This window comes from Ascidiella aspersa, chromosome 5 (assembly GCF_963924565.1).
Source record: "Ascidiella aspersa chromosome 5, kaAscAspe10.2, whole genome shotgun sequence".
In the NCBI taxonomy this organism is placed as follows: Eukaryota; Metazoa; Chordata; class Ascidiacea; order Phlebobranchia; family Ascidiidae; genus Ascidiella; species Ascidiella aspersa.
In genome coordinates this window covers 1,122,517-1,144,418 of record NC_139451.1, presented here as the reverse complement: position 1 = coordinate 1,144,418, position 21,902 = coordinate 1,122,517, and the positions used below count along the sequence as shown (strand labels likewise).

The 21,902-nt window shown below is 34.9% G+C and overlaps 1 protein-coding gene across 1 annotated transcript; it reads left to right on the top strand.

Annotated features, from left to right (window-relative positions):
- The first annotated feature begins 647 nt into the window (after positions 1-647).
- LOC146141402 (uncharacterized) lies at positions 648-21,103 on the top strand. Its single transcript, XM_083390105.1, has 17 exons — positions 648-767; positions 1,059-1,458; positions 1,742-1,945; positions 7,510-8,864; positions 9,239-9,324; positions 10,651-10,753; positions 11,025-11,110; positions 11,339-11,441; positions 12,761-12,857; positions 13,428-13,484; positions 13,680-13,924; positions 14,358-14,519; positions 15,839-16,000; positions 16,994-17,155; positions 18,469-18,630; positions 19,611-19,772; positions 20,912-21,103. Exons 1-17 carry the CDS (start codon positions 672-674, stop codon positions 21,101-21,103), a joined length of 3,834 nt encoding a protein of 1,277 aa, XP_083246231.1. The 5' UTR covers positions 648-671.
- The last annotated feature ends 799 nt before the right edge of the window (positions 21,104-21,902 follow it).

The following is a 21,902-nucleotide window of genomic DNA, read 5'->3' as shown; positions in this document are numbered from 1 at the left end:
GATATTATCGGACGAGTACCGATACTGCCACTTGGTATCGTGTATCGGCTCCGATATTATCGGACGAGTACCGATACTACCACTTGGTATCGTGTATCGGCTCCGATATTATCGGACGAGTACCGATACTATCACTTGGTATCTTGTATCGACTCCTATATTATCGGACGAGTACCGATACATCCACTTGGTATCGTGTATCGGCTCCGATATTATCGGACGAGTACCGATACTATCACTTGGTATCTTGTATCGACTCCTATATTATCGGACAAGTACCGATACTACCACTTGGTATCGGGTATCGGCTTCGAATCCTATATTATCGGACAAGTACCGATACTACCACTTGGTATCGTGTATCGGCACCTATATTATCGGACGAGTACCGATACTACCACTTGGTATCTTGTATCGACTCCTATATTATCGGACGAGTACCGATACTACCACTTGGTATCGGGTGTCGGCTCCGATATTATCGGACGAGTACCGATACTACCACTTGGTATCGTGTATCGACTCCGATATTATCGGACAAGTACCAATATTACCACCGGCTTTCAGTTGTTAATTGTTATCATTGTTTTTTGCAAATTTATCATTTTTGCTAGTTAATATTTGGAAAACGGTTAAGCCATAATGATGTTAGAACTTGTATATAACACACAATGCTTACTGTTTGTTTAGATAATGTAAATAATGTATTGTTTCAACTCGTGTATTTGAAAATGGCTGAAGAAAATACAACCAACATCACTTGTGAAGTAAGTTGAATTTGTAGCACTTTATCAATATAATTGGAAACTAATAAATCAACCTAACTAAGCAAGATATCGCTTTTTAGCCTCAAATAGTCACATCTTTCACGCGTGCAGAATGTAATTATATCCTTTATTTTTCTTACATACCTTTGCTCAGAAAAATATGAATAAAATATTGGAATTAAAATTTCTTTACCTACCTGGTAGAAAATGTTTAAATTATATTAGGCGCTAAACATTTACATTAAAATTATATTTTTTTCTAATTACAAATATTTTAAATATTTTTTGTAGAACTTTATTGCTGGTGATCAACAAATCGAACACCAAGATGCTACAATTGAACATCAGACTGTTGCAGGAATGCACGAACAGAGAGCTCAAATAAACCGTCAGAACGTAGAAGATCTACAACAACAACAAGCTGTTATCCAACGTCAAGATGTGAGTGGGCTGCAACAGCAACATGCGATGATACAACATCAGGCAGTAGAAGGACTACAACAGCAACATGCGATGATACAACATCAGGCAGTAGAAGGACTACAACAGCAGGCCAGTATCCAGCATCAGACGGTAAATCAGACGGTACATCAGCAACTAAGCATTCAACATAATGTTACAGTTGTTGTTCAACAATCTCCTATTCAAGGGGAAACACCTCTCAGTATTGGACCATCAACTTCTCAACAAGGTATTTTAGAGAAAATAAATATTAGGAAATTTGTTTCCAAAAGTGCGATTTAAAGATTAAAGTTTTTCTACCTTAAATTAAGTGGTCTATTTTTCAGCACACTATTAGGATGTTGCGCCTAACCAGAAACCTGAATAATTGTTATTGTTTACTGAAAAATGCACTTATAAAGCACCAAATTTTTTATTGTTTTAATCCATATAGTCACTATTGTGATAGGAATGACTTGGAAGTGATAGTCTTTTCATTCTCAAGCGTCATATAAACTATATAAATGTTACAGTGGTAGTGCCACAATCTGTTATCCAAGGTGAAGCACCTCTATGTCATCAACTTCTCGGGCCATCAACTTCTCAACAAGGGGAAACACCTCTAAGTACTGAGCCATCAACTTCTCAACAAGGGGAAACACCTCTAAGTGTTGGTCCATCAACTTCTCAACAAGGGGAAACCCCTCTAAGTATTTGGCCATCAACTTCTCAACAAGGTATTTCAGATAAAATAAATATTAGGAAATTTGTTTGCAAAATTGCGTTTTAAAGATTAAAGTTTTTCTACCTTAAATTAAGTGGTCTATTTTTCAGCACACTATTAGGATGTTGCGCCTAACCAGAAACCTGAATAATTGTTATTGTTTACTTATAAATACACTTATAAAGCTCCAAAGTTTATATTCTTTCAATCCATATAGTCACTATTGTGATAGGAATGACTTGGGACTGATAGTCTTTTCATTCTCAAGCGTCATATAAACTATACAAATGTTACAGTGGTAGTGCCACAATCTGCTATCCAAGGTGAAGCACCTCTGTGTCATCAACTTCTCGAGCCATCAACTTCTCAACAAGGGGAAACACCTCTAACAGTTGGACCATCAACTTTTCAACAAGGTATTTCAGATAAAATAAATATTAAGAAATTTTTTTACAAAATTGCGTTTTAAAGATTAAAGTTTTTCTACCTTAAATTAAGTGGTCTATTTTCCAGCACATTATTAGGATGTTGCGCCTAACCAGAAACCTGAATAATTGTTATTGTTTACTGATAAATGCACTTATAAAGCACCAAAGTTTATGTTGTTTTAATCCATATAGTCACTATTGTAATAGTAATGACTTTGAACTGCTAGTCTTTACTTTCTCCAATATCATATTAACTAAAATATTTTACCTTTGTTAATTCTTAAACAACGTTAAACTTTGCAAATTTCCGCTAAACATAATAGAACAAAAATTATCAGGAAGGTAAAAAAATTGTTTATGGTGCAAATTTGTTTTTATTAAAGAATGTACCAATATACTAGAAATAGTAAACAAGATTCCTTCAGAGAGGCTTGCCAAAATCAGTCTGTCTGAATGTTTTAGTTGGTAAGAAATAGATTAACCTTTTATTTTAATACAGAGAACTAATTTTTCTATGATAAAGTAGTAACAAGTAGTTTCAGTCTTCTAAACATTTATACCTTGATCATAATTTTAAAGCAAAAGGATTTTCAATTCAGTTGCAATATGCTTTTTTCCACGGTCTGCATTATACAAGTAGTAAAGTGACATTTTGTCCAGCCGATTAATTGTTTGATTTCGCTGAAAACACAAAACATTATACAATGTTATCAATTGGTTGCAAGGTGGAAATATGTTTTTCAACCTTTTTTAAACTGTCCTTTGTACAGTGTACCTAATATTTAAACATTGACATAACGTAATTGTAAAGCATTAGGGATTAGTTTAACTTTTGAAAGTTTTTTGGTGTTGAGCAAGATGTTACTGTTGCATTTCTGATGTTAGTTTAACAAACTATGTACCATCCAAATACAAATAGTGTTTGTACAGATTTCTATACCGTTTAAAAGTGGTGCGTTTTTAAAGTTTAATTACGACAGTGGTTCACGAAATGTGGTGCACGTAGCACAAGTTGAACGTTAAGGCTTTTCAGTCAGTGAGCGGCTTTAAGCTCTTATGCCGAGTTTACAAAAGTTAACGCAACTGTAATTTAATAGGCATAGTGGGGGTTTTGTCATTAGCCACATTAAATCGGAATATAATCTAAAATCTGCGATGTGTGTTGAGGGCGATATTTTTCTTTTCTTTTTTGGCTTATTTACTTCAAGTAAATTTTGAAGACTGGTTAGTATTGGAACCAGGCCACTAGTTGGTAGGCGGACAGAAAAGGTTGAGAAACTATATTTAAATACTCCAACTACGTAGTTATATATCATATAATAACTGTTAGAGTTCGGAGGTATTAAACCAAAGAATCTTAAAGTTTTTATTCTAATTGCGTTGATTAAGCATTAATAGGATCACTCAAATTTATAGTTTTTATCACTCTGACATAATAATTATAAAATGGTTAAACGTTAAAGTTTTGCTTAAAATTAAACGTTGACATGTACAGGGTTTTTTGTTTGGTTTGGGTGACCGCTAAGTAGTTTTAAGAGACCGCAAGTGTTTCATTTAAATACAAAAGTCCAAAATTTGGCAAACCGCTGGATAAATTTGACACCTTAAAAAACACCTTAATTAAAAAGAGTCATGAGTACTTTATGGCCTCCAAATTGGAAGCAACTTGCAAATCCGTTGCTAAAAGGCACCTAAAAAATATATGTTTAAAGTTCGCGTTTTTTTAGATTAATTTGGCTCCAGAGAAACCACGTGGTATTTCTAATTATAGGAGAGAAAAAAACACAAAATTGCAGTGTTATACATTTTGTGCTCCCTAGTTGCCAACAAGTTTGCATAGCTGAGCGTAAGTTTTGTGTTTGTGTCCGGCAAAACTAATTCTTGTGTTTGTCTCTTTTTAAACAGCATGAAATAAGCATAGAATAATTTTCCATTGCATTACGGTTAAAGAATGATAAAGTTTAGCTAATTTGTTAGAGATTTAGCCGCCTTGGCCTAAAATGTCTGAATTCCTTATTAACAATCTTCTAAACCTTAACAGATAGATTTTTACTCTATTTAAATATTGTTTATTAATGACTAGCTTTATAGCAGGGTTGCCAATTCCGTGCTTATTTCTGTGAAATGTGCTTATTCTCATGCTGAGTACAGTGAAATGCTAACATGAATATTTGTGAGGATCGTGGCTTTTTTAAATTGTGGGATTAGTTTGTCTTAGTTTCTTTTAAGAATGTTTTTCCACCAATTCGAAACTTTGACTGAGAAGTGAAAAAAATGAAAACCAAGTTCTTTAAACACATTAGGATAACTATGTATTATATGTCTATTGTCTACCAATAAACATCATTTTCACAAATCACGTCCATATACGCATACATTACGTCCGTATAGGCACACATAACGTCGGTATGAGCACAAATCAATTCTGAATTCGCACACATCGCGTCCGTTTACGCACAAATCACGTCCTTAATGCACACACACATCTCGTCCTTACACGCATACATCTCGTCTGTATACCCACACATCACGTCCGTATACGCACATATCACGTCCGTACACGCAAACATCACGTCTGTACACGCACAAATCACGTCTGTACACGCACAAATCACGTCCTTAATGCACACACACATCTCGTCCTTACACGCATACATCTCGTCTGTATACTCACACATCACGTCCGTATACGCACATATCACGTCCGTACACGCAAACATCACGTCTGTACACGCACAAATCACGTCCTTAATGCACACACACATCTCGTCCTTACACGCATACATCTCGTCTGTATACGCACAAATCACGTCCTTAATGCACACATCACGTCCGTATACTCACACATCACGTCCTTATACGCACACATTACGTCCGTACACGCATACATCGCGTCCGTATACTCACACATCGCGTCCGTATACTCACACATCACGTCCTTATACGCACATATCACGTCTCTATACGCACAAATCACGTCCGTACACGCATACATCTCGTCTGTATACACACACATCACGTCCGTATACGCACATATCACGTCTCTATACGCACAAATCACGTCCGTACACGCACACTCCACATCCGTATACCCACACATCACGTCTGTATGCGCACAAATCAAGTCTGTATTCGCAAACATCACGTCCGTATACTCACACATCACGTCCTTATTCGCATACAAATCAAGTCCGTATACGCACACATTACGTCCGTACACGAATACATCGCGTCCGTATACTCACACATCACGTCCTTACACGCATACAAATCAAGTCCGTATACGCACACATTACATCCGTACACGCATACATCACGTCCGTATACGCATACATCACGTCTGTATATGCACACATCACGTCCGTATACGCACATATATCACGTCCGTATACGCACACATCACGTCCTTATACGCATGCTAATCAAGTCCGTATACGCACACATCACGTCCATATACGTATACAAATTAAGTTTTTTTACGCCCACATCACGTCTGTATACGCACACATTACGTCCGTATACGCACACATCACGTCCGTATACGTATACAAATTAAGTTGGAATGAAAATTAAGTTTGTATACGCCCACATCACGTCTTTATACGCACACATTACGTCCGTATACGTGTAGAAATTAAGTTTTTTTACGCCCACATCACGTCCGTATACGCACACATGACGTCCGTATACGTACACAAATCACGTCAGTATACGAACAAATCACGTCCGTATATGCACAAATCACGTCCGTTTACACATGAATCACGTCTGTATAGGCGCACATCACCTCAGTCAGCTCCTAACTGAAAGCATCAAAATTAAAATAATGTGTTTTATAGGGGCATACGTGCTTGTTATGGCAAACTAACACAATTTATAGAAAGAATAACTTTTTATGTTTTTTTATGATCAACATAAAAAATTACTGATAAATATATAAATTCGCTGATGAAAATTACTATAAACTTACTACGTTTTGTAAATTAGCTTATTTTTAGAGAAACTACTTATCTTGATGCCAAGAAAAAATAAAACCATTATAAGCTGTTATTAAAACTTTGGGAGAACTTTTGACAATAATTTCTTTAGAAGCATAACATGAAAACATGCAATAAATAATTACGAAGAGTTGGTTGTTACATCATTACAGAGCAGCATGCTTGTTTTGTGACCCAGAAGACGGTAACTCTGGCTATGGCGCTCTGAGATCAGAATCGAGCTTTCAAACCTCTAGTTACCAGTCTGTAAAAGGATATTTTTATTGCTACCTGTGCCACACTGTCAATAAGCTGACTGAAATCTACACTTATGACAAAACCACGATCCGACAAAAGTTTTTGGTAGATTAAATAGTTCAATTGAAAGCGTTTATTCAATATGAAATGATTTGCTGGGTTATCACTTCGCACTGTGCTTTTGTCAAGGATCTTCAGTTTATAGAGAATATCTGTTCTACAGATTCAGATACAGTAATCGGGGTGTATTTTACCTTCACATGTTTCATCAGCAACTATCATACAGCCTTACAGATACTACCTTTATTTTTACTCTTTTTAATCTTCACTCTTATTTTAACAAACCATATTTCTCTGCCCCTTTTTTTCTTAAAACATTCGCAAAGTACAAGCATAGCACAGTTAGAGCAATGGCCACTTCACTTGAAATTTCACATTTTCGAAACCTGGTGATTTGAGTTAATTGAGAAATTTGGCCTCGGTAGACTTGAGTTCGTTCAAAGTAACATCTTTTAGCTTTAGCACCTTAACTTAGCAAATGTGGTTTTCAATATATTGCAACCAACAAGTTTCTGTTGTGTTCAACGTTAAGAAACGATTTTAGAAAACAGCAAAAAATAATGGTTATAATTACAAAGACAGCCAACAGTTAAAGAAGTTTTCAGCATAATATATGAAACTAAAATCTTTAAAAAATAAATAGTTTCGAGTAACAAACACACAAAATTAACCCAAATCTAAAACAACACATTCTATATGTTATCAAAATTTAGGGATAATAAGGCATTTATAATCAAAAGGGAATCGTTAAATTTTAGCTTAAAACAATTAAATTGGGCTTATGAAAAAATAAATTCACAATTTTGCATCAATTTAAAGAAACACACTAAATCTAAAACTTATCTTTGATTAAGGTCAGTTGGGAAATGAAACTGTGAAGAAAATATCAGATCTTCTGCAACAAAACTTCAAGGTAATTAACCCAATGGGCCTAAAATACAACGAAGAGACTTTTCCACGAAATATCAACCCTCAGTTAGCGAACATTGATAACTTTTATGAGGGTCAATTGGTCAAAAATAAAGAATACCACCCAACATCACGCAAGACAAATAGAGATTTTGCGAGGTCACGTAAAGTTAGTTTCAAACAATTAAAGAAAATTATGCATTCCGGAAAATATAGCTTTTTAGTCGGGGGACCTGGATCTGGTAAAACCACTCTTTCTATGAAGCTTGCCCAATCTGATACAAAGCTTGTGATGCACCACAGATGCCTGGAGATTCCCAATGAAGAAAAGTTAACTTTAAAAGAGATGATAGTTGATAATGCTTATCCACATCTCGGCGAAAAAGCAAGTGACAAAGTCTTTAAATGGATAAAAAGGAATCCTTCAAAATGTGTCTTTATATTTGATGGTTACGATCAAGCCACTTGGTCACTTAAAAATGTAAAGCCTAGGAATGATGCAGTTTATACTCGCTTGCCAGTTGAACAAATAATTGCCAATCTTTGTGGCAAAAAATTCCTACCTGGTTCCTCTATAGCTCTTACGTCCAGGCCACATTCCATTATTTTCCTCAAGAAAGAATTACGTCCTGAAAATCTGTTTTACCTGATAGATTTTGAGTTTGTAGATATGCGAGAAATATTTTTTGCTTTTGCTGGTGGAGAAGCCCAGAGAATATGGGACACATTTAACAGACAAGCACCCATGTTGCTTGATCTTTGTCTTATCCCAATTATGCTTCAATTGACCCTTTTAGCTGCTTTGGGTTCAGATGATGACACTGAACTTCGCAACACCACTCAGGTTTTCACTGTTTTGCTGAAAAACTTAAGGCACTCAGAATATACTAGGGCTGGAGATATTGAATCAATGTATAGCACCTTAGGTGAACTTGCCTACAATGCTACTAAGAACTCCACTGTAGTAATGACCCATCAGCAAATAAAGGAAAAGGGTTTGAGTGACAAAGATGTGCAGGATTTAATAATATCTGTCCCTGGGCTAGAAAGATTTAACCAGAAGCTGTTCAAAGGTCAACAGAAACTAATATTCCATCACCAAACACTTCAAGAATATCTCTGCGCTTTGTACATCAGCCAGAACATGAGTTTGGACGAGTTTAGTCAGATAGTTAAGAAATTGGTCTCTCATCCTTACTGGGCGATGGTGAGAAGATTCGGATGTGGACTTCTACTCGGCAGCGATTTCACTGTTCCAGAACCTTCTATACAAGCAACACAGCAGTCAACTGAACAACAGGTTTGTATCTTCTCTATTTGTATGATATAATATTTGTAGAATGTTGTACAACATGCGCCTAATGTTAACTTGCATGACAAAGCTAATTATTGAGGGCTTTGATACAATGGTTGTGCTGCACAATAACAGGTGTTATGCTAAAAACAGTCTATAATGCCCAAACGTTTTGAAATGGTTAACATACCCTCTAATTGACATTATATTAACAGTTTAATTACGGCAAAATGAACAAAAATTGAAAAATTTCTAGTTGACATTTTGTCAAATATCTAAAAATTTATCAAATTTTTGCAACAGTTAAAGACCAGTTTGTGTGTAGCACTAGGTAAATTTTCTGGACAATATGACTTGAAACTTTATCAGTTTTATTATAGATTGCTACTGATCGGAACAAACCTGAAAAGTCTCTGCTTAATCAACAATCAAAAAGCACAGCAGCCCCATGCACTTCAAACTATCGGTTTGTCACCAATAAAAAATAAATATTTATTTCTCCTGTACAGCTTAGTTGGTAGAGCCACGGTTCCAGTTTGACAAAGGTATTAAATTAAAACTTTCATCACAGCCTGATTTTACTAGCCTTGTCTTGCTTACAATCCTTAATAGAACAAACGATTTCCATTAGGCCTCTGACAACCTATGGATGCTGCGATGAGTAGGTCAGTGTTGGGTCTCATTATTGCACCACATACTTACAATAATAAATTTACTAAAGTAACATTACTGCCTTGTTTAGTAGAAAATATAGAGCAAAATTTTTCGATACTGCTTGATGCAGAATATCAGCCAATCTTATCGGTAAAATATTTTACATATCTCTAGTTGTGAGTTTGTATCTCGCCACAAAAAATGTTTCTTATCTTGTTTGCATAGAATTATTTAAAAAAAACAGTATATGCACACAGTTGTATATGTGGTTCAGCTTAATATGTTTATATTCAGTTTATTGTTTTCAAAACTGGTAATGTGTTTCTATTTTAAATGTAACCAATAACTTTTTTAAAGGTACAGTATTTGCTTGGAACATAACTATTTGTGAAACCTGTTGTTAACCAAAATGTGTTTGTAATCAGTGTTGTGGTTGTTTTCCAGTCGTTCTGACCAGAGATCCGAAAGTTCCTATCCACGATCAGAGTTGGGACAAGACACCTCAGTTCGGCCAACTGCTAGACAAGAAACACAGCAATTAATTGACCAACAGGTTTGTATGTTCTGTATTAGTGTGATTTAATATTTGTGGAAGGTTTTACAACATGCTTCTAATGTTTATTTCCATAAGCTGTATTTACTGAGTGCATAGGGGCTAGGGACAAAATGGGTGTGATGCATAGTAACAATTTCTCCGCTACAAAAAATATTTAAGCCCAAAACGTTTTGAAATGCTTAACATACCTTCTAATTCATTTTTGAAATCCCAATCTTTACTGAAATAGGCTTATTTTCACCTTGTAATTTAACAGTTTTTATTTTAGATTGCTACTGATCGGAACAAACCTGAAAAGTCTCAGCTTAATCAACAATCAAAAAGCACAGCAGCCCCATGCACTTCAAACTATTGGTTTGTCACCAACAAAAAATAAATATTTATTTCTCCTGTACAGCTTAGTTGGTACTGCCACGCTTTCCATTATGACAAAAGTTTTGAATTAAAACTTGTTGTTTATTTCCATTTTAGATATGACCAATAACTTTTTAGAATTTTCAATATTTTCTTGGAACATACCTAGTTGTGAAATCTGTAGTTAACCAAAATGTGTTTGTAATCAGTGTTGCGGTTGTTTTCCAGTCGTTCTGACCAGGAAAGTTCCTATCCACGATCAGAGTTGGGACAAGACACCTCAGTTCAGCCAACTGCTAGACAAGCAACACAGCAACCAACTGACCAACAGGTTTCTATGTTCTGTATATGTGTGATATAATATTTGTAGAAGGTTTTAAAACATGCGTCTAATATTTATTTGCATAAGCTGTATTTACTGAGTGCATAGGGGCTAGGGACAAAATGGGTGTGATGCATAATAACAATTTCTCCGATACAAAAAATATTTAAGCCCAAAACGTTTTGAAATGCTTAACATACCTTCTAATTCATTTTTGAAATCACAATCTTTACTGAAATAGGCTTATTTTCACCTTGTAATTTAACAGTTTTTATTTTAGATTGCTACTGATCGGAACAAACCTGAAAAGTCTCAGCTTAATCAACAATCAAAAAGCACAGCAGCCCCATGCACTTCAAACTATCGGTTTGTCACCAATAAAAAATAAATATTTATTTCTCCTGTACAGCTTAGTTGGTACTGCCACGCTTTCCATTATGACAAAAGTTTTGAATTAAAACTTGTTGTTTATTTCCATTTTAGATATGACCAATAACTTTTTAGAATTTTCAATATTTTCTTGGAACATACCTAGTTGTGAAATCTGTAGTTAAACAAAATGTGTTTGTAATCAGTGTTGCGGTTGTTTTCCAGTCGTTCTGACCAGGAAAGTTCCTATCCACGATCAGAGTTGGGACAAGACACCTCAGTTCAGCCAACTGCTAGACAAGCAACACAGCAACCAACTGACCAACAGGTTTCTATGTTCTGTATATGTGTGATATAATATTTGTAGAAGGTTTTAAAACATGCGTCTAATATTTGTTTGCATAAGCTGTATTTATTGAGTGCACAGGGGCTAGGGACAAAATGGGTGTGATGCATAATAACAATTTCTCCGATACAAAAAATATTTAAGCCCAAAACGTTTTGAAATGCTTAACATACCTTCTAAATCATCTTTGATTTTCTTGAAATCTCAAACTTGGCGTTGGAACAGCCTCTAAAACAGGTCTGGCTAGGCCAAAACTGGTCCGGCCTTTAAAATCCCTTATTTATTCTTTAAAATCTGACAAGAAGCCTGCAAACAGTTCAAATGATTAAAGTAAACTATACTTAAACTAAATATAGTAAATATCACCCTCTTTTTTAAACCCTTCAGTGCAAGTTAAAGTTTTATTATTATTAAAATCAAATTTTCAACCGCCCGGTGATATGCTGAAAATGCATTAATTTAAACCGATAAAATGAGGAAATATGTGAGAATATATAATCTAACCTTATTTAATCAAAATATACAATGAATGAAAAGTCCTTTTTTAACCTCCCCCCACCCCCAAGAAAAAATCGCTATTACTTTATCCTACGCAGAGCATATATATTTTATCGATTTTACGGTAATATTCGCTATATTTAGTTTAAACGACAAGATGTGATGATATCTCTGAAATATACCTTTTTCACAAAGATAATATCAGTTGGTCTTATTAAGTTGCCAGTGGTGGTGGGCCTATTTTTTTTGGTTTGCCCCCGGCTTAATCCGTCCCTGATCATTAGCTTTCGATAATTTCTTTTCGATTTTACGGTAATATTTAGTATATTTACTCTAAGCATAGTTTACTTCAACCATGTGGACTTTTTCCAGGCTTCTTATTGTTTAAGGATAAATAATAGATTTTGAAGGCCGGACCAGTTTTGGCGCCGGACCAAATTTCGCGTTACAGTACAACATGCGCGTAATGTTTACTTGCATAAGCTGTGTACTGATTGAATTGGGCTCTGATTAAAGCTGGCTTTAATGCTATACAAAGTATTGGGTTATAATTTTGCTTGTTATGATGCAATGTGTATCTATATATATATATGCAGCCAACTTGCAAATTTATTTAATATTTACTATAATAAAGAATATGAAAAAAGCAAGTGGTACGCAGCGACCCCAAAATCTACTTTGTGGCCTGAAAAATTTGACTACTCTTTCAAGGTATTGGATCCACAATGCTGGCACAAACATTTAACTTAATATTTATTAACAGTTTTTGTGGTATAAGGTCAAGTAGCTATGTTTGTATGCAGGTTGTCAATCAACAACCATCAACATCTGCCACTCAACCAAGTCAATCTGGTGTCGATCAAACCTTAACCGACAATTCGCAGAACCAACAAAATAAAAGTAAGTGGCAATTTTTAAACTTGGCTATACTTAAACTTGTTTTCAACAAGAATAACTGAAATGGCCAAACATTGCAGTACTAGAATATACTTAGTGTGCTAATATGCTTTCAAATTAATTACCATGTTTTTAATTATGTTAGTGGTTTTCAGCAGAATTTCGGAAAATGTAGGTTATTTGCTGAAAGCTAATGTTTCAGCTGAACTGACAATTTAATCCAGTCAGTGGTTATTATTTAAACTGGCTTTTAAATCCTGACTTTTTTATATAAATTAAGTTGTCCAACCTGGCATTGTTAATTATAAGATTTAATCCACTTTATGTATTTATTGTTACTGTAAACATTTTACACAACAAACATATTTAATAAAACACAGCAATAAGAATGAGATTAGACAAGGCGACAACTAACATCAAAACATTCACTAGTCTGCTGCCATCTTGTGGTTAAATAGTCGTGTAAATAACAAGTAAATAGCGACAAAGTCAAACATTTATAGTAAGACACACATAACTGCTAAAACAACAGTAAACCGTTCTGATTATTAATAATGATTTCCATGTTCACAGTCAAGGCTGAGATGTTCTACGAACACTTTCTCGAGGAATTCAAACGAAACCCCAAAAGTAAGAATATAACCATTCGGTTACTTTGTGATATTTTTACTCGGCTGATTTATTTTAATTTTTACACCCGTTAACAAAACACCATTGTTTTTGCACTTGTGATGTCACAATCCCCATTACTGGTTAACACCTCATTTGTTTGTTGTTTCTTTGTTTCTTTTTTTTAATATTTAATAAATATAAAGTTGTGTTTAGGTATTGTTGAAATGATTGTTGATTTGCAAGAATGCAATGAAGCAGTGTTCCAGTCTTTCGCAAAGCACTTCCCTGTGAGGGCTGATTTTTACAACCGAACCATCGGTACAAGTTCATGCCACGCTTTGGGGCGGATGCTCCAGCATGTCGACAAACCAATCGAGGAGTTGGTTCTGAGGGACTGCAAGCTGACAAGTCAAGGTTGCGAACACATTTGCGAAGCAATCGGGAAAATGCCTCTCAAGGTAAAGTGCTTTATTGTCGACATTTTGTTGTTGAATATTACCGCCACCAACTTTTATATTTTACTTTTAAACAATGATAAAGATTAGGCGTCAGTATGTAAAAAATGACAAAATATAAATTAAGATTAACCCTAATAAAAAACTAAAGCACCTGTTCTAGGCAAGTGGGCAAGCCGCAACTAAATAAAATGTAGTCAGCAAAATGACGTAACAACCACAGATAATAAAACATCGATCAAAGGCTGTTGGTGTGGTGTAGTCTTTGTGATAAAACTACATTGTGAAGACGTTTTGGTAACATGGAGAACATCTAAAAACTCAAGTCGGTTGCCATCAGTAGAAAATTCTGATTGCTTTAAAATGATTAATCACGATTCGACCTTGTGGCTCACTTTGTTAATTTAATCTGCTCGTTAATTTGTTTCCCTTTCAGATCGAGGTGCTGGATCTGAGTGGGAACCGCATCGAAGACGAAGTAGCTCTTGAGCTTTCTCGCGTCCTCCCAAACATCGTGGAGTTGTATCTGGACAACTGCAACCTGACAAGTCAAGGTTTGAAACACATTTTCAAAGGAATCGGGAAAATGACTCACAAGGTAAAGTGCATTATTTTCGACATTTTGTTCTTCAATGTTACCGCGACTAGGAATGTTCAAAGTGAAAAAAAAAGTATCCTTGAACAATATGTTTCGAATCCAGAATAACGAACCAGAATTTTGAATCCCAGTGCATTTGTAATTAACTATTTACCTTATATTTTTTTGGTAAAATATTCATAATATATATACAGTCTTTAGCGACTCAGCAATCAATCATAAAACGTTTTCTAACTCGATATAGTGATCGACAAATTAAATTACAGATGATTTACATTCTAAACAACTGCCATTTGAAGCAGTTTTTTAAATTGTAATACATAACTGCAGAAAAAAAACAACAGAGAAAAACATAATTATAAAAAACAGGTTGTTGCCCCAACTTAATTTTTATTAAATATAGTAAGTGAAATGCAACTTAATGAATTCTTCACAAATTCTGTTCGTTATTTATAAGGTATTGTTGTGATTTAGTTTTAGTTTACTACAAATGTGATCTGTCAATAAGACGGTCAAACATTGTGATGTAAAGAATAAAGTCATTAATGCTAGTAATGCGTTATCACTTAACAATTACGCTATGAGTAACTTCGCTGAATATTGGCCTAAAGTTGACCTTGATTAACCCCGTAACGCGTTTTGTCCAAAACCAGCACATTTTACGATGGAATGTTACTTTTGCAACTTGTCGCATTTAAGGAAATTGCAAAATATTCATGCTTCAAAAATGATTAAAATTAATGGAAAGGAGAGTGTTTAGTTTGCAAGCCAGCCACAATTATCTCAGTTTCATGCAAAGGTATATCGCGCACTTAAATCACATCTTGGTTGTTATAAACATAGCAAAGCAGTTAAAGGTGTTTCAGGGTCAGCCAAGGTGACGAAATATTTTGCCACAACAGGAATTAAGGCGTAAGATGACGTCACTGCTGACGACGGTACTTGTGCTTTTCACACAGTTAAGCACCACAATAACTTTTTATCAATGAATCGTACGTCATCTTTGCTGAAAAAACATTTGCCGATTATATATATCCATAACTCCCCACGAACTAAATTTTTGCCAATTTTACAATAGAAATGCCGTGTGTCTCATCGCACCCTCGAAAATAAAATTTTTGTCAACTATGCGAAGCCAATTTTCGCTCTACACGCGTGACGCGGGTGTTTTTTGTCTTTTTGATATAAATACGTCACGTTTTGTAACTTTGTTACGTAACTAGTGACGTCCTCTGATCCGGAGTTGGTTAATGCAACCGTAGTAAATATGGCAACCCTACTTTTCAAAATCTAATCCGCTCGTCAATTTGTTTTTTCAGATCAAGCGGCTGAAACTGAGTAATAACCGCATCGACGACGAAGTAGCTCTTGAGCTTTCTCGCGTCCTCCCAAACATCGAGGGGTTGGATCTGTTCAACTGCAACCTGACTAGTCAAGGTTTGAAACACATTTGCAAAGCATTCGGGAAAATAACTCACAAGGTAAAGTGCTTTATTGTCGACATTTTGTTGTTCAATGTTACCGCGACTAGGAATGTTCAAAGTAGAATCCCAAAGTATTCTAGAATAATAGCTTTCGAATCCAGAATAATGAATCAAGAGTCTTGAATCCCAGTGCATTTGTCGTAAATTATTTACGTTCTATTTTTTTGGTGAAATATTTATAATATATATATAGCCTTTACCGACTCAGTAATTAATCAAAAAACTTTTTTTAACATATCGATGTAGCAATCGAAAAATTAAATTACAGATGATTTACATTCTAAACAACTGTCATTTAAAGCAGTTTTTTAAATTGCGATACATTATTGTAGGAAAAAAACAAAAAAAAATAATAATTATACAAACCAGGTTGTTGCCCCAACTTAATTTTTAGTTAATATAGTTAGTGAAATGCAACACAATAAATTCTTTACAAATTCTGTTCGTTTTTATAAGGTATTGTTGTGATTTAGTTTTCATTTACTACAAACGTCTTCCGTCAATAAACCGGTCAAACATTATGATGCAAAGAATACAAAGCTTCTAATGCCAGTAATGCGTAACTAACACTGCTGACGACGGTACTTGTGCTTTTCACACAGTTAAGCACCACAATAATTTTTTTTCAATGAACTGTACGTCATCTTTGCTGAAGAAACGTTTCCCGGTTCTGTATATCCATGGCCCACCACGAACTAAATTTTTTGCCAATTTTACAATAGAAATGCCGTGTGTCTCATCGCACCCTCGAAAATAAATATTTTGTTAAACTATACGAAGCCATTTTTCGTTTTACACGCGGGCGTGAGTGTTTTCCGTCTTTTCAATATAAATACGTCGCGTTTTGTAACTTTATGACGTAACTTGTGACGTCCTCTGATCTGGAGTTTGCCAGTTCAATCGTATTAAGTTTGTCCAGAATTTGTCGTTTCAAAATATGGCAACCCTACAATTTAAAATCTAACCTCGCTCGTCAACTTGTTGTTTCAGATCAAGATGCTGAATCTGAGTTTCAACTACATCGACGACGAAGTAGCTCTTGAGCTTTCTCGCGTCCTCCCAAACATCGTGGAGTTGGATCTGTTCAAATGCAACCTGACAAGTCAAGGTTTGGAACACATTTGCAAAGGAATCGGGAAAATGACTCACAAGGTAAAGTGCTTTATTTTCGACATTTTATTGTTCAATGTTACCGCGACTAGGAATGTTCAAAGTAGAATCCCAAGTATAAATAAAAAGAAAAAAAATATTCTAGAATAAAAGGTTTCGAATCCTTGTGCATTTGTAATAAATTATTTACCTTTTGTTTTTTTGGTAAAATATTCATAATATATATACAGTCTTTAGCGACTCAGCAATCAATCATAAAACGTTTTCTAACTCGATATAGTGATCGACAAATTAAATTGCAGATGATTTACACTCTAAACAACTGCCATTTGAAGCAGTTTTTTAAATTGTAATACATAACTGCAGAAAAAAAACAACAGAGAAAAACATAATTATAAAAAACAGGTTGTTGCCCCAACTTAATTTTTATTAAATATAGTAAGTGAAATGCAACTTAATAAATTCTTTACAAATTCTGTTCGTTTTTATAAGGTATTGTTGTGATTTAGTTTTAGTTTACTACAAACGTCTTCTGTCAATAAGCCGGTAAAACATTATGATGTAAAGAATAAAGTCATTAATGCTAGTAATGCGTTATCACTTAACAATTACGCTATGAGTAACCTCGCTGAATACTGGCCTAAAGTTGACCTTAAGTAACCCCGTAACGCGTTTTGTCCAAAACCAGCACATTTTACGATGGAATGTTACTTTTGCAACTTGTCGCATTTAAGGAAATTGCAAAATATTCATGCTTCAAAAATGATTAAAATTAATGGAAAGGAGAGTGTTTAGTTTGCAAGCCAGCCACAATTATCTCAGTTTCATGCAAAGGTATATCGCGCACTTAAATCACATCTTGGTTGTTATAAACAAAGCAAAGCAGTAAAAGGAGTTTCAGGGTCAGCTAAGGTGACGAAATATTTTGCCACAACAGGAATTAAGGCGTAAGATGACGTCACTGCTGACGAGGGTAGTTATGCTTTCCACACAGTTCAGCACCACAATAACTTTTTATCAATGAATCGTACGTCATCTTTGCTGAAAAAACGTTTCCCGGTTCTGTATATCCATGGCCCACCACGAACTAAATTTTTTGCCAATTTTACAATAGAAATGCCGTGTGTCTCATCGCACCCTCGAAAATAAAATTTTTGTCAACTATGCGAAGCCAATTTTCGCTCTACACGCGTGACGCGGGTGTTTTTTGTCTTTTTGATATAAATACGTCACGTTTTGTAACTTTGTTACGTAACTAGTGACGTCCTCTGATCCGGAGTTGGTTAATGCAACCGTAGTAAATATGGCAACCCTACTTTTCAAAATCTAATTCGCCCGTCAATTTGTTTTTTCAGATCAAGTGGCTGAAACTGACTGCTAACCGCATCGACGACAAAGTAGCTCTTGAGCTTTCTCGCGTCCTCCCAAACATCGAGGAGTTGGATTTGAGGAACTGCAACCTGACTAGTCAAGGTTTGAAACACATTTACAAAGGAATCGGGAAAATGACTCACAAGGTAAAGTGCTTTATTGTCGGCATTTTGTTGTTCAATGTTACCGCGACTAGGAATGTTCAAAGTAGAATCCCGAAGTATTCTAGAATAAAAGGTTTCGAATACAGAATAACGAATAAAGAATTTTTAATTCTAGTGTATTGTAATTAATTATTTACCTTCTATTTTTTTTGTGAAATATTTATAATATATAAATCAGCAATTAATTATAAATTTTTTTTCTGACATATCGATATAGTAATCGCAAAAATTAAATTACAGATGATTTACATTCTAAACAACTGTCATTTAAAGCAGTTGTTTAAATTGCGATACATTATTGTAGGAAAAAAACAAAAAAAAAATAATAATTATACAAACCAGGTTGTTGCCCCAACTTAATTTTTAGTTAATATAGTAAGTGAAATGCAACACAATAAATTCTTCACAAATCCTGTTCGTTTTATAAGGTATTATTGTGATTTAGTTTTAGTTTACTACAAACGTCTTCCGTCCATAAGCCGGCCAAATATTATGATGCAAAGAATACAAAGCTTCTACTGCCAGCAATGCTTTACTAACACTGCTGACGACGGTACTTATGCTTTTCACACAGTTAAGCACCACAATAATTTTTTTCAATGAACTGTACGTCATCTTTGCTAAAGAAACTTTTCCCGGTTCTGTATATCCATGGCCCACCACGAACTAAATTTTTTGCCAATTTTACAATAGAAATGCCGTGTGTCTCATCGCACCCTCGAAAATAAAAATTTTGTTCAACTATACGAAGCCATTTTTCGTTTTACACGCGTGACGCGAGTGTTTTCCGTCTTTTCAATATAAATACGTCGCGTTTTGTAACTTTATGACGTAACTTGTGACGTCCTCTGATCTGGAGTTTGCCAGTTCAATCGTATTAAGTTTGTCCAGAATTTGTCGTTTCAAAATATGGTAACCCTACCATTTAAAATCTAACCTCGCTCGTCATTTTGTTTTTTCAGATCATGTTGCTGGATCTGAGTTATAACCTCATCGACGACGAAGGAGCTCTTGGGCTTTCTCGCGTCCTCCCAAACATCAAGTGGTTGTATCTGGGGAACTGCGACCTGACAAGTCAAGGTTTGGAACACATTTTCAAAGGAATCGGGAAAATGACTCACAAGGTAAAGTGCTTTATTTTCGGCATTTTATTGTTCAATGTTACCGCGACTAGGAATGTTTAAAGTGGAATCCCCCCCCCAAAAAAAAAGTATTCTAGAATAAAAGGTCTCGAATCCTTGTGCATTTGTAATAAATTATTTACCTTTTGTTTTTTTGGTGAAATATTTATAATATATATAATCTTAAACGACTCAGCAATTAATCATATAACTTGCCAATATAGTAAATGAAACACAACTTAATAAATTCTTCACAAATTCTGTTCGTTATTTATAAGTTATTGTTGTGATTTAGTTTTAGTTTACTACAAATGTGATCTGTCAATAAGACGGTCAAACATTGTGATGTAAAGAATAAAGTCGTTAATGCTAGTAACGCGTTATCACTTAACAATTACGCTATGAGTAACTTCGCTGAATATTGGCCTAAAGTTGACCTTAAGTAACCTCGCAACGCGTTTTGTCCAAAACCTGCACATTTTACGATGGAATGTTACTTTTGCAACTTGTCGCATTCAAGGAAATTGCGAAATCCCTGCATTGGCATTACACGTTAGTCGCTCGCCCAATAACACTTGCCTTGCAAATAGTCAATACACGAAGGTTATTGGCAAGTAATTGGTCGCACAAAAACCCGTACAACGCACTACATGAATACATTTAAAGCAAGCGCAGTATTTCTTTCGCCACCGCTACAAACTTGCAGTGAAACGAGTAATTTATATTGGTTCCAATTACCCGACATACAGGGCAAAATTGGATCCGAATATAAGGATGAGGAGCCCGATATTCTAAGGATCCCATATTCTACTTTGAACATCCCTACAAAATAACAAACCATAAACTCACCTAATTTTAACAATATTTTATTTATGTTTTCATTTATTTATTTTTTCTGTTTTTGTATCGTGTCTAACCGCGTTGGTACGAAATAATAATTATGGGAACAACGTGTAGAGCAATGCTGCATATATCATGTTTCTGTATTGATTATCTTTTAAAACAAACGTCTAAATTGGATTCGAAACTAAGGATCTGATATTCTACTTAAAAACATGTTGAAAGCACGATTTGACCTTGACCTTGTGGCTTACATTAATCGACCTTTTAAATCTAATCCGCTCGTCACTTCGTTGTTTCAGATCAAGTTGCTGGATCTGAGTTATAACCGCATCGGCGACGAAGGAGCTCTTGAGCTTTCTCGCGTCCTCCCAAACATCGAGCAGTTGTGGGTCCAGGATTTGTTTAGTTGTGGCTTCACTGACGAAGGCAGGGAGGTGATCAGATCGAAAATGAGAGAACTTGGACGTGACGTGAGTAACAACAATAAATAATAAAAAACCTAAATCACTGACACGAGAAGCCACTGTGTTACGTCACAATGTAAGTTGGTCTAACACCAACCACTAGAGGCGCCTAAAAAAGAAATAAATAAAAAAAGGGCGAGAACAATATATTGTTATTATGATAAAAGGAATAATTAGGTTTTTCGTCTAAAATATAAATATATCTGTAGTTGTTAAACTTCTCTGAAACAAAAATTAAAATATAAAGTGTGTTAAAGAGCAAAACATAACTTTTTATATTTATGTTTTACGACTAATTTACTAGCGCAAGAAAAACACTTGTTGCTTTGAGCCAATGCAGTTTTGTTTATCTTGGCATGGAGTGACAGTTTCTGGAATAATATTAAAAACACTTTGGAAAAATGGTAGTTTTTATTCCAAAAGTTTGCATGACTCAGCCAAATATCAGCAAATAAATCCCTGATAAAAATGGATAAAATTCCCATGTTACAAAATAAATATACGTGAACAGCATATTAAATGTGCATTAGGAAAAGTCACTAAATTATCTGTAAAAAACACACATTTTATTTGTAAATTTATTTTAATCTTTATTTTCCACATAAGTTCAAACCAAATTTTCGCTAATAAATCACATTCTAAATAACAACTCAAGTTTCCCATCCATCGATTAAATCTAAGTTCAAGGCTCGGAAACCTAAGGTTCGTTTAATAATGTAATCCCTATCGCAGATAAATCTAAGCTATAACTTGTCATCATGACTCGAAAAAAGCTGCGCGCAACCGTGATCATTTTGAAACAGTAACTATTACAACTAAAAAAAGT

Coding starts and splice junctions, on each gene's coding strand:
- LOC146141402 (XM_083390105.1), top strand. CDS start 672: ATGCTTACTGTTTGTTTAGATAATGTAAATAATGTATTGTTTCAACTC. Junction 11,111..11,338: donor CCATGCACTTCAAACTATCG/GTTTGTCACCAA, acceptor GTTGTTTTCCAG/TCGTTCTGACCAGGAAAGTT. Junction 19,773..20,911: donor TCGGGAAAATGACTCACAAG/GTAAAGTGCTTT, acceptor TCGTTGTTTCAG/ATCAAGTTGCTGGATCTGAG.